Source organism: Toxorhynchites rutilus, chromosome 1 (genome assembly GCF_029784135.1).
Source record: "Toxorhynchites rutilus septentrionalis strain SRP chromosome 1, ASM2978413v1, whole genome shotgun sequence".
NCBI lineage: Eukaryota > Metazoa > Arthropoda > Insecta > Diptera > Culicidae > Toxorhynchites > Toxorhynchites rutilus.
The window spans coordinates 156,428,199-156,455,910 of NC_073744.1; the positions used below are offsets into that span (position 1 = coordinate 156,428,199).

The 27,712-nt window shown below is 39.5% G+C and overlaps 2 protein-coding genes across 5 annotated transcripts in view; one reads left to right on the top strand and one right to left on the bottom strand.

Annotated features, from left to right (window-relative positions):
- The window catches only part of LOC129773765 (AMP deaminase 2), a 72,420-nt gene that overhangs the window by 3,750 nt on the left and 40,958 nt on the right, over nt 1-27,712 (top strand). The window contains exons 1-2 of one of the 4 annotated variants that reach the window (XM_055777441.1): nt 17,455-18,155; nt 18,239-18,369. The exons of 1 other annotated variant lie outside the window; for it this stretch is intronic. In XM_055777441.1, coding sequence (XP_055633416.1) covers nt 18,276-18,369 — 94 coding nt within the window. In that variant the 5' untranslated portion in view covers nt 17,455-18,155; nt 18,239-18,275. Of the gene's footprint in view, nt 1-17,454; nt 18,370-26,513; nt 26,623-27,712 lie in introns of those variants that run through there. 2 more of the 4 variants (XM_055777436.1, XM_055777456.1) reach the window with 2 other exon arrangements.
- On the bottom strand, nt 10,118-11,827 carry LOC129773806 (uncharacterized). The gene is made up of 2 exons (XM_055777460.1): nt 11,326-11,827; nt 10,118-10,966 (listed from the first exon to the last, which is right to left on the bottom strand). Exons 1-2 carry the CDS (start codon nt 11,495-11,497, stop codon nt 10,503-10,505), a joined length of 636 nt encoding a protein of 211 aa, XP_055633435.1. The 5' UTR covers nt 11,498-11,827; the 3' UTR covers nt 10,118-10,502.

Here is a 27,712-nt window from a genome sequence, read left to right on the forward strand (position 1 = left end):
CTGGTACCGCATCACTAAAATGTCTCTAGCTCGGTAAATAATAGGATTTTTGATAAGTCTTTTCTAGGGCATATTCTTGAATGCATAAACTACAGAAATATGAAGGAAAAAAAAATATTTTCTTCAAATTTCTAGACTAGAATACTCCCTTAAAAGGAATCGATCCTTCGTCTCTAGCAGTCAATAATGACTCTGAAAAGCGAATCGTTAGCTTTGGTCCGTGATTTTCGTTTAACCCTTTATAAGGACGTGGCACAAAAATAGTTTTTTCGCCGCATTCGGAACATTATTTCAATATTTTACTTAACCAAAATTTCCAAAGGTATCTGGAAATACTCCAAATTATTTAGAGCAGCTAAAAATGTACAACATTAATTTGGGAGTCATTTTAATGTAAAAAACCGCGAATTTAAAGCGCCGGTATAAAATTCAGTTTAAATTCGTTGAAAATGCCACAAGTTGATCAGTTTTCAACTGTAAGCGTATTGTTTAGCATCTACTGGTTTAGCAAATGGTGTACTTGATGAAAAGGGTATAGGGTTGGGGAAAAAAATGTCATATTTCTGATCGAAATTTGACGCTCATCCAATTTAAGTCAAATGTGCGCCGTTTTGTTCGCAAACTTGTTGCCATTTAAAAGGCAACTTCATTATCCCCCCCTTACAGGGTTGTCACATTTAATTCTGTAAAATTTTCTGAAAAAATCTGTATATCTGTATTTTTAGCAAAAAAAATCAGTATCGAAAAATCATGGAAAATATAATGAAAAAAGGTTTATTTTCATTTTGAATTTATTCTTCATATTTTTAGGTTGTCATAGTCGTATCAATACAAGAAAATAAATCATAGAAAGGTTTTCTCATAATACTCTGAATTATTAGGCTGTCAAAAAAGTCCTGCGATATTTCCGCGAGGTGTCGTTGTAAGCGCGTAGTTCTAGTTGTATTCATTGTATCGAGTCATACTATAGCTTGTTGTAAGATATTTTTGCGCGCTATAATATAGTCCTTGACAGTGTTTTGTTTGGTTAAGTCGTTCGTGAGTTATAGTGTCGCAAATATGGAGCAAAATAAAGAAAAAATCCGGCATATTTTACAGTACTACTATGACAAAGGCAAAAATGCATCTCAAGCTGCCAATAAAATTTGTGCAGCTTATGGACCCGATACAGTTTCTATTTCCACCGCACAACGATGGTTTCAACGTTTTCGTTCTGGTGTAGAGGTCGTCGAAGATGCGCCACGCTCCGGAAGGCCTGTCGTCGAAAATTGCGACAAAATCGCTGAATTAGCCGAGAAAGACCGGCATAGTAGCAGCCGTAGCATCGGCCAAGAGCTGGGGATAAGTCATCAAACCGTTATTAACCATTTGAAGAAGCTTGGATTCACAAAGAAGCTCGATGTATGGGTGCCACACACGTTGACGCAAAAAAACATTTTTGACCGTATCGACACATGTGAATCGCTGCTGAATCGCAACAAAATCGACTCGTTTCTGAAGCGGATGGTGACTGGCGATGAAAAGTGGGTCACTTACGACAACGTGAAGCGCAAACGGTCGTGGTCGAAGCCCGCTGAAGCGGCTCAGACGGTGGCCAAGCCCTCATTAACGGCCAGGAAGGTTCTGCTGTGTGTTTGGTGGGATTGTCAAGGAATAATCTATTATGAGCTGCTTCCCTATGGCCAAACGCTCAATTCGGACCTGTACTGCCAACAACTGGACCGCTTGAAGGTAGCACTCATGAAGAAGAGGCCATCTTTGATAAACAGAGGTCGCATTGTCTTCCATCAGGACAACGCCAGGCCACACACTTCTTTGGTGACGCGCCAGAAGCTCCGGGAGCTCGGATGGGAGATTCTTTTGCATCCGGCGTATAGTCCGGACCTTGCACCAAGTGACTTCCACCTGTTTTTGTCCATGGCGAACGAGCTAGGTAGTCAGAAGTTAGCCACAAAAGAGGCCTGTGAATATTGGCTATCCGAGTTTTTTGCCAATAAGGAAGCGCGCTTCCATAACAGGGGTATTATGAAGTTGGCATCTCGTTGGGAACAAGTCATCGAACAAAACGGCGCATATTTGACTTAAAACAGATGATTGTAACTAATTTTATGAACAAATGAAAATTCAAAAACAATACCACAGGACTTTTTTGACAGCCTAATATATGATGTGTATACATGGTTTTGTTGAACTTTACCTTCAAAATTTTCGTCAATTTCAACCTTGAAGCTCCTTCTTGAGCCGATACATAGTTCTTCGCTTTCAATATAAAGTCCATAATTGTGGGTGCCAACCGATTTTCGGACATTGTTTTGTGAAGCGACCCTAATTCCTCCATATATGTATATAGAGACGCTTGGAGAATGCTTCGCTCCATTTTTTCATATTTCATTGAAGCACACTTGCGCTTTGTCGTCAAGATCCAAAAGTGCATCACCTTTGTCGAAAATCGAACACTTCTCTAATTACATTATGTTGTTACCGAGTCTACATTTTTTTTACGTACATCAATTTTGTTATTTTTGTGCGAGTGAAACAAATCTCAAGTTTCCACTCAGTTCGTGGCAGTTCAACACACACGGGACATTTTTTGATTACTTGGCGCATAATTATTTATCGGCAGATATAGCGGGGCAACTCCAAGCGCCTCCCCAGAAATTCGAAGGTAGAAGAATTAGTTTGTAGAATTAATTTCGGAAATATAAGAGAGTCGAGAGTTGCACGCTAAAACGATTGGTCGAGTTTTAGTTGTATGAAAGAAAGCCAAGACCGTTCAGGCAACGCTACATTTGTTGGCATTGTAAAGCGAAAATATTCACTCAACACACGCTGATGAATGTTATGAAAAACTTGAATAACGAACTTAACAATGGATACAAAAATTTCTCATCACGCCTTTTGACATCCAACTTCTGGGATTTTGCCCCACAAGATTCGTCTTGAAAAGCCTGAATTCGTTATCCAAGCCTTGTCTATTACCTGTTTAAAACGAATTGAGAAAATTGACGCGTCAAATCATTAAGGTTTGTTAGCTTGACGAAATTTTGAGGGTTTGATAACCGGATCGCTGGAATCAAATCTCTTTGAAATCTGTGTCACGAATTCAATTTAGAATTCACGACAGAGAGATTTGAAGTTCAGTTCCTAGCTGCACCGAATCCTTTTTCAGCTTCTTCGGCATCAATACCAACGTAATCATACTCAGGCTTCTACAGAAAGTCTTCAAAATCGTTCACATCACATCGTATCAGCATCAGCGAATCGTTACACGTAGCTCTTCAAACATAATTTACCCAACATGATTTGCAATAACATTTTTGTCTCATTATAAAGTTCGCAAAATTGAAAACATTCTGATTGAAAAGTATAATTGACGTTATTGATGAGCGGTAGAACAAAGTTTGGGACCAGCATAATCGGTTTAGTCATAGGATCGTTTAAATGAGCCAATATACGATTGGCGGATTGATTATGGTCGTACCTAACTTGGAACGAAAATAATAGTTTAAGCTCTTCAAATCACTCAAGATTTCACTTAACAACTGCCTCCAACGAAAGCCATCTCGATGCGTTGCGTTCAACATTTTTATGAATCAAGGTATCTACGTATGCACTGTAATGAATTCAATATTTAGAATTGAATTAAAAGAAAATCTGTAAATTCTTTATTTTTGCTGAAAATCTGTAATTCTGTATACACATATTCTGTATCAAAAATTTGGAGAAAAATCTGTAAAATACAGAATATTCTGTATATGTGGTAACCCTGCTCCCTTATAACCCCCTCCCCCCTCCTTATTTGCAAAAAACTCAGACAGCCGGTTTTCGCAAGCCTCTTTTGAGGCCAACTTAGTATCACCAAGAGCGTTTTGCATGGACAGGAACAGATGATAATCACTTGGGGCCAGGTCCGGACTATACGGTGGGTGCAATAGGACATCCCATCCGAGCTCTCGTAGCTTCTGGTGGGTCATCCAAGATGTGTGAGGCCGAGCGTTGTCCTGGTGGAAAACAACACCATTCCTATTGATCATTTCTGGCCGCTTCTGGTCAATCGCCTGCTTTAAACGGTCAAGCTGCTCACAGTAGAGAACCGAGTTGAGGGTCTGGCCATAGTTGAGCAGCTCATAGTGGATGATTCCCTTCCAATCCCACCAAACACGACTTGGATGATTTCAACGATTTTATCGGTTTCCACGACGATTGGCCTATCAGTACGGGGTGTATCTTCGACAGTCACTAAACCTGGACGAAATCGATCAAACGCTGTGCTGTGCGAATCGTTGAAGTATCGGGTCCATAAACCACACGTATTTTTTCGGCCACCTTCGTTGCAGTTTTACCTCGCAGGTAGTAAAAACGTAAAATATGGCGAATGTCTTGCTTGGTGGACTCCATCTTTGACGCGCTATAACTTGAGACTGGAAAGGACAATCACAACACTGTCAAAACGACACTCGTAGCATAGATTGTCGATAAGTACGATAAGTACAACACAAGATATGTTTAAGTGTTGCCATATATTGACAATATACGACATTTCTTTTTCCCCAACCCAATATAAGTTACCTTTATTATCGTATGTTATATTGACAGTCACAGGTGACTGACGTAGACTGATCGAAAAATCAACGTGTCAACAGTCAACGTGTTAAGTGAGCTTACTAGGCAGCGTCAAACAGTGTTTTTGGGGTTAACGGGCAACTTTTTCAACTTTCCAACAGTTCTTTTTTCATCAAAGGTAAATAGCTGATCTCCCTCATGTAAGAATTATGTACTCTGAAGCTGGAGTAGATTCCTTGCCTTCTTTGGTGTCTAGTGGTAAAAGAAGAACAAGATCGATTTCACTGAAAAAGTTACCAATCCACCAAATTGTCCGGATTATCGTTCATCAAGAGATATTGAGCAATTATCAAAGACAAACTGAAGAAATGTTCAAGCTCAAATGGAAAAGTGGTGGAACAAGATAGCAAATACTGTTACCAGCAGAAAATTATGGGTTATGTCAAACGAGAAAATTCGAAGAAGCATCCGTACAACTGACGAATAGTTTTCATGTATTTTCCCTACTTTAAGTACATTGAAAAACCTACGAAATGACATCCTTCCCTTTTCGTACGTTATTTCTCTCCGAAATGACCCAAATCAGTCGATTGCACGGCGTTCTCAAGAATTGGGCATCTCCAAACCTACATCCTTACAAGATCAATTTGACCAAAGGGCTAAAGCCACTTGACCATATGAAGCGCCAATCTCCAATTGGGCTCTGGCGAATCTTGAAGAAAATGATGATTTTCATCACAAAATCGTCTTCAGCGATGATGCTCTTCTCTAGCTAAATGGCTTTGACCACAAGCAAAATATGGACCGACACCTCTGTTGCACGATAATGTACCCCGCATAGAGCGAGAGAGATAGTAGTGAAGATTCAGGAATTAGGCTTCAGAGCATCATTCATATCCGCACGACCTTATCCCAACAGACAATCGCATGAGGAATAGGAAATTAGGATCTAAGCAGAAAGTGATGAACTTCCCTACGGAGTATTTCAGCAGTTTATCAGATTTGTGCTTTGCTAAGGGTGTAGACCAGCCATAATAAACCTGCCACAGCGGGCTCTTCTGGTTGGTCCCTCTGGTTCTCCTTTTTTTAAACTATTTTGAATAAAAAAAATAAGAAAACATTACCTACTTTTTATAATTTGCAATTTAAGCTCCGTTCGTTTTCAATTTCTGAGAATAAACAAGCTATTCGCGATTCCACAGTTTTCACGACTCATCAGACATCCAGTTAACGATTAGCCGGCGAAGATTTACAAATGGTTTTTCTCATGGCTTAGTGTTAACTTTCTAATTTTTGTACCAGTTGGACTTTTTATGGATGCAGGTGCAAGTCCAAATGCAAAATTCGCCACAATGATGTGTTCGACAAGCCCAATTGCTGAGCACGCCGTGGAATCGAAACATTCGGGTCATCCTCCACACTGTCAGAAACAGCAGCAATATTTTCGGCCGAACGCACATTACGATGATGCACAGGTTTCACAATATCCGCTACGGATCCAGTTTGTTCGAATTTACGCACTACATTAGCGATTGTGTGCTCTGTAGGCCGTCCATGACGACCAAAATCCGTCCGTAATGCTCGAAAAACATTTGCCGCTTTTTCATCATTTTTATAGTATAATTTAACAAAATAACACGTTGTGCGATGCTAAAACGATCCATATTGTAAAATGGCAGACATTCAACTAACGATATGACGCTTTGGTTGACAGCTATGTCAAACGGTTGTCAGCGCAGGGCTGTATACTTTCGGAAGCCCGAAATGGAAAACCCTGTACTTATAATGAATAACATAACCTATCACAATGTATGAATTGACCTTACAACCTTACGACCTTATTCTATCAAAAATTTATTCAATACAAATAAATGATCACTAAACTAAGACAGTCCCACGTCAACCTTGCGGTTATATCTGAGATATAACCCACCCATTTTTTCTGATTTATAACACTTACAAGTTTTTATGGCATTCACACCATTTGTATCAGATTTACATAGCTAAACCATGTAATTAACACATTTCGATTATCTCAATTCTGATCATGAGTTGTCCGATTCACAAATGTTGTTTTGTCCACATGATTTCTATGGCAACCGCTTGGCGCGCTGCAGTTTATTTATTGTGTCCTTCGCGCATAGTAGAAATAAATTTTCTTTGTGTTGAGTGTGTTGAGATGAACACTTTTGAAATGCCCAAGAAAAGGCAATATTCTGAAGAAAGCATAAATTATGAATGGATTATTATGAAGACAGTAAACTCAAGCAATGAGGAATGCAACATCTACTTGAAAATTCTATTTTTTTTATTCAAAAATTGTTATTTCTAAAACCGGACAAACCATGATCATTTTGACGTAGGACTACGTCTTTCATTTCTATACCGGGGTGTAAAATCAAAGTTTCGAAAACGAAAGCGTTACGCCGGAGACCGAGATTTTGAGCGTTAATAGCTCCTAAACAACTGAACGAAATGGTATGATAAACACTTCGTTCGAAAGATAAAATGTCTACGCGTTATATACTTGTTACTTTTTGATCCAAAAACTTGTTTCAATAGTCTTAAAATTGCTTTCAAAACAGGCTATTGAAATCACCAATCGGTATATAAGCGAGCGACGCTCGGAAATCCACTCAGTTCTAATTGAACAGCGATTGGAGCATGTTGTCGCTGTTGCGGTGAAGCTCTTTATTTATCATGAAAGCGCGGATGAACGGTGTCACCAAGAGCCTGTTTGTGCACCCTAGGCCAGAAGGGAATCTATCAGGAGGAGAGTGATGCCACAAACGGTTCCCTGGGAAGACATCGCTACACACACATACACGCGCGGCTATTAACAGGTGGTTATCGAGTTGGCATTAACCACTGGTGGGCTTCCAGTATCGAGGAAAATGTGGAAATATCTAATCGTTACTGAAAATAATCTGCCAATTCCTCTGGGAATTTTCAAAATATATTCATGTGAAAGAGTTTAATTGAATGTTTTCTATCCATGTAACACTGTGACCAAATATGTTTCAATCAAGTGCTATTAGCAGGTGGTTATCGAGTTGGCATTAACCACTGGTGGGCTTCCAGTATCGAGGAAAATGTGGAAATATCTAATCGTTACTGAAAATAATCTGCCAATTCCTCTGGGAATTTTCAAAATATATTCATGTGAAAGAGTTTAATTGAATGTTTTCTATCCATGTAACACTGTGACCAAATATGTTTCAATCAAGTGCTATTAGCAGGTGGTTATCGAGTTGGCATTAACCACTGGTGGGCTTCCAGTATCGAGGAAAATGTGGAAATATCTAATCGTTACTGAAAATAATCTGCCAGTTCCTCTGGGAATTTTCAAAATATATTCATGTGAAAGAGTTTAATTGAATGTTTTCTATCCATGTTACACTGTGACCAAATATGTTTCAATCAAGTGCTATTAGCAGGTGGTTATCGAGTTGGCATTAACCACTGGTGGGCTTCCAGTATCGAGGAAAATGTGGAAATATCTAATCGTTACTGAAAATAATCTGCCAATTCCTCTGGGAATTTTCAAAATATATTCATGTGAAAGAGTTTAATTGAATGTTTTCTATCCATGTAACACTGTGACCAAATATGTTTCAATCAAGTGCTATTAGCAGGTGGTTATCGAGTTGGCATTAACCACTGGTGGGCTTCCAGTATCGAGGAAAATGTGGAAATATCTAATCGTTACTGAAAATAATCTGCCAATTCCTCTGGGAATTTTCAAAATATATTCATGTGAAAGAGTTTAATTGAATGTTTTCTATCCATGTAACACTGTGACCAAATATGTTTCAATCAAGTGCTATTAGCAGGTGGTTATCGAGTTGGCATTAACCACTGGTGGGCTTCCAGTATCGAGGAAAATGTGGAAATATCTAATCGTTACTGAAAATAATCTGCCAGTTCCTCTGGGAATTTTCAAAATATATTCATGTGAAAGAGTTTAATTGAATGTTTTCTATCCATGTTACACTGTGACCAAATATGTTTCAATCAAGTGCTATTAGCAGGTGGTTATCGAGTTGGCATTAACCACTGGTGGGCTTCCAGTATCGAGGAAAATGTGGAAATATCTAATCGTTACTGAAAATAATCTGCCAATTCCTCTGGGAATTTTCAAAATATATTCATGTGAAAGAGTTTAATTGAATGTTTTCTATCCATGTAACACTGTGACCAAATATGTTTCAATCAAGTGCTATTAGCAGGTGGTTATCGAGTTGGCATTAACCACTGGTGGGCTTCCAGTATCGAGGAAAATGTGGAAATATCTAATCGTTACTGAAAATAATCTGCCAATTCCTCTGGGAATTTTCAAAATATATTCATGTGAAAGAGTTTAATTGAATGTTTTCTATCCATGTAACACTGTGACCAAATATGTTTCAATCAAGTGCTATTAGCAGGTGGTTATCGAGTTGGCATTAACCACTGGTGGGCTTCCAGTATCGAGGAAAATGTGGAAATATCTAATCGTTACTGAAAATAATCTGCCAGTTCCTCTGGGAATTTTCAAAATATATTCATGTGAAAGAGTTTAATTGAATGTTTTCTATCCATGTTACACTGTGACCAAATATGTTTCAATCAAGTGCTATTAACAGGTGGTTATCGAGTTGGCATTAACCACTGGTGGGCTTCCAGTATCGAGGAAAATGTGGAAATATCTAATCGTTACTGAAAATAATCTGCCAGTTCCTCTGGGAATTTTCAAAATATATTCATGTGAAAGAGTTTAATTGAATGTTTTCTATCCATGTTACACTGTGACCAAATATGTTTCAATCAAGTGCTATTAGCAGGTGGTTATCGAGTTGGCATTAACCACTGGTGGGCTTCCAGTATCGAGGAAAATGTGGAAATATCTAATCGTTACTGAAAATAATCTGTCAGTTCCTCTGGGAATTGAAAATTACATTCATGTGAAAGAGTTTATTTTAATGTTTTCTATCCATAAAATATCCATATAATACATTTTGGTTTGTGATTTGTCAATCAAGTACAGTTAGCAGGTTAGCTTCTGAAGATTATTCTTCAGAACAAGATTTTTCGTATCCTATATTGGATGCATAAAACCTTGTGCCTCCAACGTAACGCTCTCGTTTTCGAAGTCTCCCAAATATTCATTTATTCATTCATTCAGAATGGATTTAGATTCAACTTCAAACAAATGATCTCTAAATCAACGATAGTCCTACGTCACCCTTGCGGTTATACCATAGATATAACCCACTTCCTGTTTTTTGAACAAACCATGATCAGAGGTGAACAAACCATGATCATAATTTCCCTTTGAGAAAAATCGTTAAAAAAAACATAAAAAATGAATAATTTAAACGCCTTATTGGGATTATTGGGAGACTTGGGGCTTTCCAACACACCCAAACTCGTATTGATTATATGTGATTTTCATGGAGAATAATCGATTTGCATTTACTAGTTGCGTGAAAGCACCCTAAATTGGTGCAAAATTTTTATTATTTTCTAACTTTTCCATTGATTTTTCATATCATTCTTCGCATATAAACCTAATGCACACCAAAACACATGGATCATAAAAAGATCATAGAACAGAATTGAAATCTGTTGATCCTTTCTCGGGGTAAAATCGTGACATATGGACACCAAATCAATTTTTATTTATTTAGATATGCTGGCTGTTCTCATATTGAACAGATTCCAAGCCATGAAAGGGTGTTTATATTACACGTCAAACAATTGATGTTTTATTTATTTGCCTTTCTTTAAATAAAATATACCGAAAATAAAAACAAATGTTTTACATGAACGTGATTTTAAAGTTAATGATTTCATTCCATCACTGATTTTGACTAGAACTGTAATAACGAATGCTCAAATCCATTACACAACTTGAAAATACCTAGTGCTGATAATTATCCATTTCCCATTCTGACCATTCATTGTTGCAACGCTTTAAACTCTTCCGAAGAGCAAGTATGGAAATCACTGATAACTTGCGCAATTTGTATCCTGGCCTGCAGAGCCGCATGAAGTGGCAAGCTGTTCAGCAGTGGAACATATGACATCAGAAACGTTCGATGTCCGTAGACGTCTCCTTCCTGTTCTAGTTTACGAAGCGCCGATTCGTCGAACACTGCCACACTACTGGTGAACGGATCAATACTGATTTGCTTGTGATCGTCCTCGTCATCATTACTGGCAGTTTGATCCAGCGGCATAGCACTTTCTATGTGTCCATTTTTCGAGAGGTAATTTTCATTACCTTTCAGGTGCGGCAGCAGAAATTGCAGCTGATCGTGGTATACATATCGTCTCTTCTTGTGTTTTGCTTCTTGCTGTATTCTCTGGTCCTTCACGAAGTTGTCCCTAACCGCTTTCCACTTTTTGATGAGACCTTTGCCTAGAATTGTAACGTTGTTGAAGTTAGCTTGATGAGAAAACTGAAATTAAACTATTTTGGTAACATATGAGGGGTTTAGAATGAAAGGGGTGAAAGTGATTTGATCGATTTCTCTACATCGACTCTCTCTTTTGGTTATAACTTAGCTGCAAACTCATTCCCAGCTGTATTAAACAATGTGGAAGATAGGTCAGAACCTCATCTATCGGATTCTGTAGCAAACTCAAATTGGAACGTTTTTTCAGTTGAGTTATTAATCAAAGAAAAAGTAGACGAAGAGAAATCGATCAAGTCACTTACACCTCTTGCATTCTAAGCCCCTCATATAAACTATTGAAACAAATTTAACCAAAACATACATTTCGTATCCCTTGCGGTTGCACTCATCGACTTCCAGTCCCGGTACATGATCGCGCCAATATCTGCCCAACATTGAGCTTTCAATTCACGGCAAACATAATCACTAGAGCGAACATCATACAGTGCTGGTCGACGTTTGACTTCGGAAATAAATTTTTCCGTGTCAAACATTTCCGAGAGAAATAAACAGAGACGATGAATAAACCAATCCGAAAGATAAGCACCGCAGAGATGGCGAAAATTTTCGTTTGCGGTAAGGATGCGGCACAGCCGCCAATATAAGCGCCTGGCGTTTTTAACGTTCACTGTTGCAAATATTAACTATTTCCTCCCAGGTCACAAAGCCGGAGTAATCAATGACTGTATTTGAAACTTGAAAAATTATTGAATATTTGTTCTTCGTGGAGCGACGACTGCTAGCGGTGAAACAAACGCGTCTGAACTGCTTCCAGCAGCATTCATTCGCACACCTACACAAGCAGAACGACAAGGTCGAAATAGGATATGCGAAACGGAAAACAGGATTGAGTCCTCTCAATTCGATGCATCTCTGCGTTCATTGTAACATTAATTTGTGCGCTGTTTTCATGAGCGCAAATTCATACGGACTTGTTGGGGTCGAGCAGAGAAACTCGTCTCACGTTAACATGCTGATGTGAAGATGTAATTAATAACAGGAAAAATGTTTTTTGACCTTTCCCAAAGAGTTGATTTCATTATTTTAAACGCTATTGAATCATTTTGGCAATTTTGAAACGATATTACACCCATACTTCGCTACACGGCCGCTCCTTATACGACATTTTGCGATAACGGCCCTCTTCCATTCAGGCACGATTTCGATTTACGGCCTAAAATGTCTTGTTATAAAGGAAAAAAAAAACTTTTGAGGATTGGTTCAGAAATTCTACACTTCTGTACAGAAGTGAAAAAATATTTGCGAAACAATAACTTAAGCAACAACAAAATTGGGTATGTATTCATATACATATTCTATGTAACATGAAGTTATTCATTTTTGTTTATATACTACTAGCTGACCCGGCAAATTTCGTCTCGCCCAAAATTTATTTTTCGTTATCACATCCACGTTTTCTTTCCACTTTCGAACGAAGATCAATTTCGTTAGCGCAAACATCAAATGGAACGCTTGTCAATATGTAATTGTAGAACATATGCGAATTGAATTTTTCGAACTTTTCCATTTTTTTAGAGTTTTCCGAAAATTTTCAATTGTCACGTTTGGCTAAAATATATGTATTATTTTTATGGGACCTTCAGTGGTTTGACAGTCCAACACCCCCCCCCCCTTTTGAGAGGGGGGAGGAGTGTCTAACCACCATAGAAACATTTTATGCACCCTTGAACCTTCACATGTCAACTTTGGTTTCGTTTGCTTGATTAATTCTCGAGTAATGCAGAAATTTGTGTTTCATTTGTATGGCAGCCCCCCCTTAGATGGGGGAGGGGTCTCAAACTATCACGAAAACCTTCCACGGCCCCAGAAACCCCAACATACCAATTTTCATGTTGATCGGTTCAGTAGTCTCTTGTGTTGTAGTATTGTGTGTAGTATCTTGTGTTGTACTTATCGCATCGGGTCATACTATACGGCTATTTAAAGACGACAATCTGTGCTACAAGTGTTGTTTTGACAGTGCTGTGATTGTCCTTTTCAGCCTCAAGTTAATGCGCGTCAAAGATGAATCCACCAAGCAAGGAATTCGCCATATTTAATAAAAACCTGCGAGGTAAACCTGCAACGAAGACGGCCAAAAAAATCGTGTATTTTATGGTCCCGATACTGTAACGATTCGCACAGCACAGCGTTGGTTTGATCGATTTCGTTTTGGTGTAGTGGCTGTCGAAGATACACCTCGTACTGGTAGGCCAATCGTCGTGGAAACCGATAAAATCGTTTTTTTTTCTTAGTTAGGGCTTTTGGGTAAAAAAAGTTTTTTTTGCTTTAGCTTATACATTTCAAATTCTACATCAAAACTGTCTTCGTACGACTTTTAGAGCTTGTCAATACCAACCTTTTACAATGCAGAACTTGTCAACATCTTAATCCTAAGTTATTGATGTTTTTCTACCCAAAAACTCATGATTTCAATTTAAATTTAATCAAACACAAAAAATAACATGGTGTTGAAAATCACACATCATGTAGAGTGAAATATGCTCTTTCAAATACCGTCAATAAACAGTGTTTATGTCTTCCCCAGAAAGAATGACAAACAATTGAAGAGAGCGTATTTTTTGGGAAGAAATATCAATAACTTTGAATAACTATATCAGTTATTTCGAGAGATAGAAAAAAACTTTGTTCTACAAAGATGTATCAAATAACTGGGACAACAACATTTTCGAACTATGTTTAGCTCTATCTATAAAGATAAGAAAGATCCACGATTTTGGTCATTCTATTTTTGATAACATAAAAATAAGCGCTCTATCATATGTAACAACTTTGTCGAAGACAGTTTTTGTGTAGAGAATAACTGTCGAGTTCTAAATGCTAATTTCCACCTAAATACATCTACTGGACCATTGTGAAGTGTTGTATACCTAGTATAGTCATAAATACTGGTACATGAGTAAACGCACTCTACACGCAAACAGTAATAGACGTATCTAATCCTTCTCTTCAGGGATTTGACAGTTGTTACTTTTAGTTCATTATTGCGCAATAAATTTGTAGTATCAGCCGTTTATAATCATGGACATCTACTAAACAAAAGTCACAAGCGTTGGGCAAGCGAAACGCCAAGAACACTCACAGACAGATTTGATTACTGATGAGAAGATTTTCACAATCGAAGATTTTTCTGATAAACAGAACGATCGTGTATATGCTCGGTCATCACGGGAAGCATCTGAACTTATCCCGAGAGTCAAAAAGGCCGTTATCCAGCATCTGTGATGGTTTGATAGGCGTAATCGACATACATTTTCCTCGGACCTTTCATCCATACTTTGCACCAGCACACAAGGCAAAAACAACCCAAACGTGGCTCAAAAACAATGTTCCGGATTTCATATCAACAGAAGATTGACCAGCTAGTAGCCCGGACCTGAACCCACTCGATTACAAGTTATGGGACGTATTAGAGGCTATGGTCTGTTCTACTCGTCAATCGGATTTTGAGTCGCTCAAGCACGCCCTCACCCGTGCAGTGGGCAACTTTTCTATGGAAGTAGTGCGTGCTGCAATCGATGAATGGCCAGATCGTCTTCACCTGTGCTGGAAGGCGAATGGAGGTCATTTCGAATAACATGTTATGTAATTTGTAGCTGTTGAGTAACTGGATAAAACATTGCAAAAAATTTTATAGAAAGATGATTTGGGTTGATTTTATGGCCAATATTCCGTGTACCAGAGTTTATGACTATACTAAGTAGAGTTCCACGCTGGCACGAGGACACTGATCGGTGGCCCCTGAAATGGTGAATAAATGCTGTTTTGAGGCGCACCTTCATGGGGAACTAACGCTCAGAGAGGCTCCTTTCCTTGTCAGCTTACGACCAAGATCCCTCAGGGTTGGTTACCCGATCTTAACTATGGTTATTCGTACCCCAGTCGGCACCGCGGGAAGGTAGAGATAGGAGTTACTGCACAAGAAGCTAAGAACCACGAATGAGGTCTATTTTATGCCTGTAGGTACACGAAGGTGCGGATTTTTTGTTCCAAAATATGAATTTTTATCTATATAGCGTTAACCTGACGGAGCCGGAAGTTCAATATTTTGACAATTGTTCTTATTATCTATGTTAGTAATATGTAACCGATTACTCGCGGTTGGCTCGAAGTTAGTATTACAAGTACTTTCGTAATTGGGATGTTGCTGTCTCCAATGCTCTGTACGTGTGCCCGACACGGGATACTTGCTATTGGGATGCAGCTGACCATTAATCAGCAAGGCGTCTTCTCGACTCGAGGAATCCAGGATAGAATGGTCACTAACCGGCACAATCATCAGCTCATGCTCATGTCTAGAGAGCTGAGAGCGAGCGGCATGGAACCGGATACACGACCAGGCAACATGCTCGATGTCGTGGTAGCCATCGCCACAATCACAAAGATTGTTTGCTGCGAGCCCAATGCGATAGAGATGCGCGTTTCGGTTGTAGTGATTGAACATAAGCCGAGATATCACGCGAATGAAATCACGACCTACATTCAATCCCTTGAACCATGCACTCGTCGAGACCTTATCGTGTGTAACCAACGACCGACTCATCTTCACTCCACATGCGCTGCCAACTTACGAGCGTGTGCTGACGAGGAATGTGAAAAAAATCGTTATAAGCAATTTGCCTTTAAAAAAGTGTGCCTTCTGAAGCGCCCATCTTAGCTAGCGAGTCCGCTTTCGACCGGAATCGAGCAATGAGAGGGAACCCATGCTAAGGTAATCTTAAATAATTTTTCGACCAAAACACTCAATAGATGTCTTATTCTAATTAGGAAATAAGATGAGCGTTTATCAACCTTCATTGAGCGGTTTGCCTCTATTGAGCTGAGACTATCTGAAAAAATTAAATTATTATCGATGGGCAGAGTTTCAATGATCCCTAGAGCATAGTATATCGCACCCATTTCAGCGACAACGGAACAAGGATTTTTGAGTTTGAGAGAGGCACTAGAATTTTCATTGAAGATGCCGAAGCCAGTGGACGCGTTTATGAATGAACCGTGTGTAAAGAACATTTTATCAAATATCATATCTTTCCATATTTTTTCCGAAAATATCGACGGAATAATATTGGAGCGTAGATGATCTGGTTTTCCATGGATTTTTTGTCGCATGGACAGATAAAAAATGACAGAGGAATTGCAAAAGTATGGGAAGCAAACTTGGTTGGAGATGCCTGGTGAAGGGTGCACGTCGTGGGTAAGGTACTCATGGTATAAAGACCTAAAACTTGACTGTGGAGTCAGTTGGAGTAGATTTTCGAAGTTATCAATCACCAATGGATTCATGATCTTGCAACGGATGATAAATCTGTAGGATAATTCTGTGAACTGAAGAATAAGCGGGGGTACTCCTGCCAAGACTTCGAGACTCATCGTATGTGTCGAATGCAAACAACCCATTGCTATACGCAAGCAACGATTTTGTATTCTCTCCAGCTTGAGAATATGATTCCTGGCAGCTGATCGGAAGCAAAAACTGCCATATTCTAACACTGATAATATCGTTGTTTTGTACAACTGAATGAGGTCTCCTGGATGGGCACCCCACCATGTTCCAGTTATTGTTTGGAGAAAATTGATTCTTTGCTGGCATTTCTGTTTCATACACGCAATGTGTATTCCCCAGGTACATTTAAAGTCAAAATATACTCCAAGGTATTTGAAAAACATCGAGTGTCTGATCGGTTTGCCGGATAGGTGAAGCTGGAATTGGGCAGGTTCGTGCTTCCTAGAAAAAACGACCATTTCGGTTTTCTCCGTAGAGAATTCGATACCCAGCTTGAGAGCCCACGTGAGCAGGTTGTTCAGAGTATCTTGCAATGATTTTTGCAGAACGACGGGATTAGTACCCATGATAGAAATAACTCCATCGTCTGCAAGTTGTCTCAACGTGCAGTCTCTAGTTAGACAATCATCTATATCATTGATGTAAAAACTATACAAGAGGGGGCTTAGGTTGTGGAATGTGTTAGTTGTGGATGGTATGCTTCGTTCAGTCATCCATCAATCAACAAAGGATTAATAGTGTTCGTTGGCATAAATAACGGTATAGATATATAGATATCCAGAGGTACATTTCAGCTTGAGTAGTGCCTATTTTGGGCTCCGCTAAATCTTTCGTAGTGAATTGAATATTCTATCATAGTTGACGCTGTACGAAAAGTTGATCTGATCACAAATCCACAATGACCATACTTTCAACGGATCTACGCGTTATTGATGTGTTCATCTTATGGCGAACCACCGGTAGAAACTGGATGGTTGCGCTGGACCAAAAATCGCGCAATCCCTCAGTCCAAATAAAATCTCCCTATCGACACGCCGCGAACCAGCTCACAACCATACATAAATACCCATATCTGATACCTTCTCGGGAGCGTCGTTGATAGTGTTGGCTCAGTAATAAAATTCTTAACATTTTGATGCCGTCATTATGAAGTATTGCGGCGCGTCGCGAAGTAGTGTCAGTCAGGCGTGTGGACGACTGTTGTTATTGTTTTTCCATCGCCACTAACGAAGGTGGGGTCGCTATTCGAGCATTCGTGAACTGAACACGGCGATTTTTTCTTTGGGTAGAAAAGTAACAAACGAGAAAAGCTTGAAACTTTTTCTGGTAATGATTTGCTGTGAAACTAGCAATAATAATAATAACAACCAACCCGCCACCAGCAAGTGTCAGCAGAAAGTGTGTGTTGTTTTGCTTCTTTCTCCGAAAGTTTACTCCGTGCTTTCGCGAGACTTTACTTCAACGAGATCGGGCAGACACTTTGTTTCAGTTGTCAGACTGAGGGCTGTCTAAACTCGATTCATTTAATTTATGCATTTAATTTAGTGATAGCCGCTAGTGTAGACGTGTCTCGGTTTCATTGAGCTGCGATAAAACAAAGTTTTGATGCCTTTCCATAAGTGATAAGTGAGATATTTTCGTTCCGAGGAAACCAAACAAGTGTGTGAGTGAAGTGGAGTGGAAATAGTGATCGGAACTTTGGGGGAAAATCGTGTCAGAGTTTTGCGTGTTTTGGTGTAATCCAACCCAACCATCCATCATCGCAGAAGCTGCACTCGAGTGTTTCGAAGGGTATCTCTGTTGCTGAGCACGCAATAGTCACTTCCACTGCAAAAGAGGAAGCTGAAGTGAGTCATTCTCGCGTCTGAGGCGAGCGACGTTTGCAAAACTGCGACGTGAAAAAGCATCAAAATCGATAATTTTCTCGCAGTTTCGGCTCTTCTTCCCTTTACGTAGCAAATCAGAGGATGAACGATTACAGCTACAGTTACAACTCGAAGAGACATTTTGCCTTCGACATGGACATGGAAGTTGAGACGGAAACATCCAAGCTGAAAACGAGTAAGTAAACTTTCGGGGTTGGAATCATTGGAGACACGGGGGAATAGGGAAAGTAATTCGTATCGAAATTATGTGCAGGTTATTTTTAAACCGGATTGCTGGAGAAATTTTGCACCTCGCAGATTGTGGGGATTCAATTAGCATTATTAATGGAAGAGCATGGCAGCGAGATTTTGACGTAGGACTACGTCTAACCGGAAGATATAGGGGGTGAAATGGAAATCTAGGCACTGAACAAGTAGGAAAAAAATGCATGATTTGGAACGCTTATAACTCGAGCATTTCTCAATAGATCGCAAAGGTTTTTGCATCAATTGATAGGAAATATATCTACGCATCTATCATAATGAATAACATTTCATTTTTCTTGAGATAAATAATTGAATAATTGTGAAATATCAAGCATTGTCCAAATGCACTATGTGCCCATTTTTGATTGGTCCATTTTGTGCTCCTCAAATCGTACCGACCAAAACGGGCAACCAGAGCAGCAGCGAAATAGAATGAAGCACGATTGGAAAGGAAAAAGAAAAAAATGAACGAAACATTGGTCGCAGTCTCACACATGCGTAATTCTCGAGCTAGCCAGTCAGCTTAAAAATCCCCGCTCCGCTGCCGTAACGATCATTCTCATTCAAACCGTACACCACATCGGTTCGCATCACAACACATCAACAAACCAACCCAAGCAGCCATGTCTGGACATGGTAAAGGAGGAAAAGTGAAGGGAAAGGCAAAATCCCGCTCGAACCGTGTTGATCTGGAATTCCCCGCAAGGGTAGCTAGGCCGAGCGCGTTAGTACCAGTGCACCAGTCCACCTAGCCGGCGTTATATAGTTTCGGCCGCCGAAGTGATCGAGTAAGCTGGCAAAGCTGCTCGCGGCGATAAGAAAACCGCATTCGGAACAGAACACATTCGGTTCGGTGGACAACAACAGGCAGTTGCAGCGAGTGGCGAGTGGCAAACGCAATCGCAAAACGGCATCAGGTAGCAGAAGAAAAAAGTTTGTTCTTTATACAAACTGCTTTGGTGGCAAATCCAGAACAAGGCGGCATCGAGGGCGTTCTAAATGTTTTTTTTCAAAACCACGAGTACTAAGTTTTCTAAATTTTAACCATTCCATAAAACAAGGCGCTTTTCAGGGCCATTAAACCTTCCAAAAAGAGTTTAGGAAATACAGTTCAATGCTTTCTAAAACAATATCCAAAATAATAATAAAACACAAATTTTAATTTGTTTGCCAGGATATGATGAGTATGTGAATTTGGCAGTTGTTCTGAGCTGATTTGATAGTTGGGGACTTTCCTGGTTATTCAATTTTCACCAATTCTTAAATTGCTTCCAGATTGAAAGTACAGTAATTTACAATTAGTTCGACATTTAGCTAATTGGACGGACATGTAATGCGACTTATTTAGTTGAAATTTTTGTAAACATAGAGATCCAAATTATGACCCCACATTGAAAGTCGACACTGTACCACTGTCATCGCAAATGTTCAATTACAGGTTAAAATCGCCTCCAATGCGACACTGAGTGGCGCTTCGGCACGTCGCATTGAATGTAATTTACAGTACAACATGTCACAAAGCTGGACGGGAAGAAATTTTCCAACTGTGAAAGCTGTGGCGAGTGGCAACAAATCGCTAAACAGGAAGGTTTAGCCGAACAAGATGGGGATATCGAGTGATAACAAAACAATAAACTCTTTAGATTGAAGATAATTTTGTGATCCTGAAAAGGACCCTTTTTAACCTGCATGTGAATCCAACGAGCGAACAAATCGTAATGAATGTATTTTTTTGCCATCGCTCCCTTTTAACGCTCATTCGTTCGTCTCGTTGGACTCGCCCCTCTGGCTGAGTTTGCCGATTTGTCTCTATCCTGTGAGTGTGTACCGCTAGAGTATAAAACACGCGGACCCCAAAAAAATATTTTATTTTCTTTAAACCCGTGTGGTTGTACGGCATCGTACAACCGTAAACCCGTGTGGTTGTACGGCATCGGCATCGTGGACGTAACAAAGGAGGACAAGTTAAGGGAAAGGCAAAGTCTCACTCGAACCGTGCAGGTCTCCAGTTCCCTGTTGGTCGCATTCACTGATTGCTCCGCAAGGGTAACTAGGCCGAACGGATTGGTGCCGGAGCACCAGTATACCTAACAGCGATTATTGAGTTTCGGCCGTCGGAGTGCTCGAGTTGGCTTGCAAAGCTGCTCACGACAATCAGAAAACCCTCATCAAGAACAGAGCAGCTTCGGTTCGGCGCTCGTCAAGGCAACAATTAGTTTCAGTGAGTGGCAAAGTGTTTCTCCGGCACGTTGCATTAAATGTAATTTACTGAAAAACATGTCACAAGCTGGATGGGAAGAAATTTTTCAACTGTGAAAGCTGTGGCGAGTGGCAAACGCAATAGCTAAACAGGAAGGTTTAACCGAACAAGATGGGAATATCGAGTGATAACAAAAATACAACACCAAAGGTTCTTTTCAGAACCATCAACATATTCATAAAGAGTAAACAGTAAACTAATCCATTTTTCAGGTAGATAGGTAGGTATTCACGTAGGAGAAGAAAATAAAACAATATATTTAAAATATATATTTAACAAAAGCTGTCCCCTTTGTATAGTCCTACGTCACTCCGGTTATGTCCCCGACATTACCCACCCGTCTTTTTTGGTATGAGACTAATGAACTCTGTAGTGTGTGGGGTAGAAATCGCGTTTTGATAACAATAATAGCAGTTGATAAGAAGTCGCCGATGAAATATGGACCACATGTTTTTCTATTGATACAATACTGTTCAAGAACACACGCGAAATATATTTGCCTGGCTGCCTATATGAATCAGGGTGATTAATCGCACTCCCACAAAACCAACATGACTAAAAAAGGGAAATTATTTGGCAAACTTTCAGGCATTAATGGATAATTCGTTTGATATTGAACCTAAACGAACATACAGCACTAGATATTTGCAAATAACATTGACTGCCAACTAGTTTGACTGCTTGTAGTTTTCGATTCATCTCTTAAGGCAGTATTCTAGTCTAGAAATTTGAAAGAAAATCTATTAAAATCTATTGGCATCCATTGGTTTTTGTTTTGTCTTCGCGTGAACGAGCCGTTAAAACATTTTAATGATCTATCAACGTCGAAACGTTAGTCAAAATCAACATTTCCATCATGTTTATTAATTACTAGCTGACCCGACGAACCTCGTCCCGCCCAAAATAGATTTTTTGATTTGAATACTTACAAACATCCACATTTTCTTACTAAGTGAACGTTAGTGAGTCCAATCACTGAACTCTTCATTGATTGATTATACTTTGATTCTTTACAATTTCCTTTTACTATAAATTGTCTAGTACTTCTACAAACATTCGTCCTTATAATATAAAATTATTTTCAGACACAATTCTCGTTCAAGATTCTTCAAGCATTTGGAAATAACATGTTTCTCCGTTGCACGAAATACATTCAATTTTCCGAATTTTATCTCCGCTATATTGATCTACGGAAAGAGTCGAATACAACGAAATATAGATGACTCAAATTGAACCATTCCTTTCTCGGGTTTTGCGCTTACCAACACATTTGGCCTTCCATTTTTATTTATAGACTAGCTGACCCGGCAAACTTCGTCCCGTCCAAAATTTGTTTTTGTTATCAATACCTTCAAACATTCACGTTTTCTTACTAAGCACAAGTTCATGAGTCCAATCGCAGAACTTTTCATTGAATTTACTTTTTACTAAAAAATTGCTAGTACTTCTACCAAAACTCATCATTATAATATCAGATTATTTCCAGACACAATTCACACGTTCAAGATTTTTCAACCACTTGCAAATAACATATTTCTCCGCTACATGGAATAATCTCAATATACCTAATTTGGTTTAATTTACTTGATTAGTTCTCGAGTAATACAAAAATTAGTGTTCCATATGCATGGCAGCCTCCCCTAAGAGAGGAGGAAGGAGTATCTTACCACCGTAAAAACATTTATTGCACCCTAAAACCTCCAGATGTCTAATTTGGTTTCATTTGCTTGATTAATTCTCGAGTAATGCAGAAATTTGTGTTTCATTTGTATGGCAGCCACCCTTAAAGAGAGGGGGGGGGGGGGGGTTGTCTAACCACCATAGAATCATTTATTGCATCCTTAAACCTTCACATGCCTAATTTGGTTTCAATGGCTTGATTAATTCTCGAGTAATGCAGAAATTTGTGTTTCATTTGTATGATAGAACTCCCCCCCCCCTAAAGAGAGGGGGGAGGAGTTCCTAACCACCATAGACTCATTTATTGCACCCAAAAACCTCCATATGCCTAATTTGGTTTCATTTGCTTGCTTAATTCTCGAGTAATGCGGAAATGTGTGTTTCATTTGTATGGTAGCCCCCTTTTAGAGAGGGGGTGGAGTGTCTAACCACCACAGAAGCGTTTATTGCACCCTAAAAATTCTAGTTGCCTAATTTGGTTACATTTGCTTAATTAATTTTCGTGCAATGTAGAAATTTCTGATTCATTTGTAGAGCAGCCCCACCTTAAAGAGGGGGGGGGGGGGTGGTGTGTCTAACCACCATAGAAATATTTATTGCACCCTAAAACCTCTATATGCCTAATTTAGTTACATTTGCTTGATTAATTCTCGAGTAATGTAGAAATGTGTGTTTCATTTGTATGGCAGAACAGAACGGGTCGATTTTGTTGCGATTCAGCAGCGATTCACATGCGTCGATACGGTCAAAGATGTTTTTTTTTGCGTCAACGTGTGTGGCACCCATACATCGAGCTTCTTTGTGAATCCAAGCTTCTTTAAATGGTTAATAACGGTTTGATGACTTATCCCCAGCTCTTGGCCGATGCTACGGCTGCTACTATGCCGGTCTTTCTAGGCTAATTCAGCGATTTTGTCGCAATTCCGGAGCGTGGCGCATCTTCGACGACCTCTACACCAGAACAAAAACGTTGAAACCATCGTTGTGCGGTGGAAATGGAAACTGTATCGGGTCCATAAACTGCACAAATTTTATTGGCAGCTTGAGATGCATTTTTGCCTTTGTCATAGTAGTACTGTAAAATATGTCGGATTTTCTCTTTATTTTGCTCCATATTTGCGACACTATAACTCACGAACGACTTAACCAAACAAAACACTTCCAAGGACTATATTATAGCGCGCAAAAATACATTTTCGCTGTTGGATGTTCCCGTGTCAACGAGGAGCCGCCCCGCACTTAGCAACGAAAATATCGCAGCCGCAAGTGAATCTATCCGAAATGACCCAAATCAGTCAATTGCACGGCATTCTCAAGAATTAGGCATCTGCCAAACCTCATTGTGGCGTATTTCGCGAAAGGATCCTGTACTACATCCTTACAAGATCAAATTGACTCAAGAACTAAGGCCCCTTGACCGTCTGATGCTTTATTGGTCAGATGCAAATCCACATGTGCTTCAAGAAACTACAAAAAAAATATCTGTTCGGTGTGGGTTTCATGCCGGAGAAGTGATTGGGCTGTATTTCTTCATCGATGAGAACGACCGTCATGTTACCGTCAATGGAGAGCGCTATCGCGGTGTATTGGAGGACTGTTTTTGACGTGAACTGGAAGATCTTAACATCACTGATATGTGGTTTAACAAAACGGTGCCACTTGCCACACAGCGCATGTTGCAATGGATTTATTGAAAAGTATATTTGGTGAACGCGTTCTTTCGAGAAATAAACCTATCGATTGGCGCCTCGTTCATGCGATTTGACACCATTGAATTTATTTTATGTGGCTATGTCAAGTCACTGTACTATGCCAACAAGCCAGCAATCTTAGAACAGCTCAGAGACAACATCCAACGCGAAATTCGCAACATTTCCGGTCGAAACGTGTGGCCGAGTAGTGGAAAATTGGGTCCTATGGACTAATGGTGGTCATATGATCGAAATCGAATTTTATTCTTAAAATGTAGGAGTTGAGCTATAACCAGAAGAATTTTGAACTCAATATCTCAAAAAACATGTGTTTTTTTGGATAAAAGTTGACAAGTTCATATAATAGTGTCATAATTCTCAGTTGTCAACTTTAGAAATGGCATTTAAGACTCATCAGTCTACTAAAGTGATCTAATAATTTATGTTCTGTCCGGTATTCAGAGGCCAGAGTTCTTCTACAGATTTGGTTACAATAAATGAGTCTGTTACGTTAAAAGTATGTGCGCTTTGGTGGCTTGTGGCTTTTAATTTAATTTCGTCCATCCAGCAGTGAAAGCAATTAATTAAATGGCATTCAAACTACGAATATAAATTTTGCTGGCAGTGAATCAAATCCGAGCGCAGTACCATTTGTACAGATGATAGTTTGTCAACTCGTTTCGCGGTGGATTAGGAGAAGATGAATGTTTCATAGCGAAATGGCGGAAAACAACTCAACGTTATTTCGCGATGTATGTAAATACGACATACTGCACGTGTTTGTATAGATATAAACGATTTAACGAATCGAACGTTGACAGGTTATGATGACTTGATGCGTTAAGCTCCACAAATAAGCATCCCCCCCCCCTTCACGGCACAGTGAAAATTCAATTGAGGTAATGGACAGATAGATGTGCTCCCGTGACCGAGTGGTTAGCGTCCCACATTATAATGCCGGGAGTTCGGGTTCAATTCCCGTTCTGGCCGGGGGATTTTTCGTCGAAGAAATTTCATCCGACTTGCACTGTGCTCACGCGTATTCTAGAGCTTGCCACTCCGGAATACATTCAAGGCGTGTTATTCGGCATAGAAATCTCAACCAAGTACTACTAATGAAATTTACGCAAGTAATACCTACGTCGAGAAGGCAAAATCTCCATCGGGAACGTTAGTGCCATCCAAGAATGGACAGATATAGTATTGGATAGTGGCAGAGCAGACCGGACGGTAACCGGTGCTTGTGAGAATTCAAACAAACCTCTACAACGTGAAAATGTTTGTAAATGCTTTTGAGGAAAGTCTAATCGTGAATTCGAACCTTGTATTTCTAAAATGAAAAAAATATTGATAATTTAAAGGATTTCTCGAAAGAATATAATTCAATACTCAAAAGAAGACTGTTTCTATGCTGGTCTACCAGTCTCTCAAATTCGATTCAACTGTTTGAAGAATTTCAAAGAGCATCGATAAGGTGACTACAAATGTGCTGCGCAAGTATTGGTTTATCTTAAGTAAACGCCACAGGATATGATAAGGTCTGGGTTATATTTTACCAGGTATTATACAACATTGCAGCAGAAATTTCCAACACTTTGTAGCTCAACCACAACAATATTCATTGCACATATTGTACTACACAGTGAATACCATCTTGCTAAACATTTTAAACTACCGTTTTGTCTAAGCCGGGTCAACCTAGAATGTGCAGCCGGCAAAAGGTAAACAGTTTTTGCATACTTCTCCACTGTCATCGTCATTGGTCACAGCGTCGGAACAGAATCACTGAGAAAAAAAACACAATCAGAATGACTGACACAAACATTCGTCTGCTAGAGGCGACGACAATTGCAATCCGGAGCATCACTTAGCATGTAGTGAGAATAGTGAACTCATCTCCTACACAAACCCGAAGGAAGCGCGCGAAAATCATTACATTGTATCACTCGTTTCGGTCGCCCGGCTGCTGGGGGGGATGTCGTGAGTGGAAAATTAACACTCTCCCAGCGACCATCGTTCAACGAACTCTGAACCTCTTCGAACAGAGGCATTCGTTGGAATTTTGGCTGTGACTGTGCAGAACTCTGCCATCCGACAGTTTTCGATGAACTGTCGAACGGTTCGGAGAGCTTGTTAGAACTAACCCAACTTTGTAACATTTGTTAGATAAATATAGTTCAAGTTCAAGAAACCTCACCTCGCCTAGCCTCGTAGAAAGGGCAAACTCGCGATTCATTCATGCTGATTTCGTGTCGGATTTAAGTGCTTAGTGTTATTGGGCCCCCACTCAGAAATACTAAACACGATAACGCCAAGAAGTGGGACAGACTTTGTTTTATCAATATTCGTAATTTGATTTCGCTGAATTGGCGGCGGCTGTGTTCATGTGATCCACCAAGTGTTTTCAAATGCCAGCAGACAAATGCACACGGCTCGATTTACGTTGTAGATGATAAAACGGCGGTTCGTGGTATTATCGAAGCTAAGCGGCAAATAACAAGCCACTGCTATATTATCTACGTGTGCGGCTAGGGGTGTTCATTTGTTTCGTGTGAGTGAAATAAGCGGAGAAATTATAGTAACGGTACACTATTATCATGGCAGGTTCAAAAATACATGTCATATTACGTTGGGAAAAATAAATCATTATGTAAGATAAATGATTTTGGTCTGTCCAGTCGAAAATATAATCATGATTTGTCCACTTTTTTAAATGCTCTAATTCAGCGCACCTTCGTCAAATAAGATATTCGAATGTTCCAAAACAAATAAAATTGTCTTTTTCATGATTTACAGTAGTTTTATAGTATATTTTTACGGATTCACATGTTTTAAAGAATATAAAATCACCTTCTATTGGAGTCAATGCGTCCCTTGGCACGTATTCAGACCTTTTCTGGATTATGACACTTAAAATTATTGTAAACATCATGCTTGCACACCATTTGTATCAGATTTACATATCTAAACCATTAAATCAACGCATTTCGATGACCTCAATTCTGCTCATTAGTTGGCCGATTCACTAATGTTGGTTTGTCCACATGATTTCTATGGCAACCGCTTGGAGCGCTGCAGTTTGTTTATGGTGTCTTTCGTGCATGGCAGAAATAAAGTTACTCTGTGTTGAGTGTGTTGGGGTGAAAACTTTTAAAATGCACAAGAAAAGCCTGAAAAGTCTGAAGAAAGCCTAAGTAAACTCACACAATGAGAAATGCAACATCTACTTGAAAATTCGAATTTTTTCATTCAAATATGGTGATTTCTAAAACCGGACAAACCATGATCATTCTTTGGACAAACCATGATCAGAGGTGGACAAACCATGATCATAATTCCTCTTTGAGGAAAATCGTTAAAAAACATAAAAATCTGGATAATTTCAACGCCTTCTGGTATTATTAGCAACTAGAGACTTGGGGCTTTTCAACAAAACTCATATGATTCGAATTGAATTTACTAGTTGCGTGAAAACATGCTAAATCGGACAAACCAAGATCATTGACCCTACACATAAACACGTTGAGTCCCGAATATTTCTTGTTGCTCTTTCCATTCAGCCCGCATCAAGAGCATTTGCACAATATCAGTGTCGGTCCCAGCTCCCGAAGATACTTCTTGTATAAATAGAAACTAGTAAT

Excerpts from the sequence above, each read along its gene's own strand:
- LOC129773806 (XM_055777460.1), bottom strand. The coding sequence starts at position 11,497 with ATGTTTGACACGGAAAAATTTATTTCCGAAGTCAAACGTCGACCAGCA. Across the intron at positions 10,967-11,325 it reads AACCGCAAGGGATACGAAAT|GCAAAGGTCTCATCAAAAAG; the intron begins GTATGTTTTGGT and ends TTACAATTCTAG.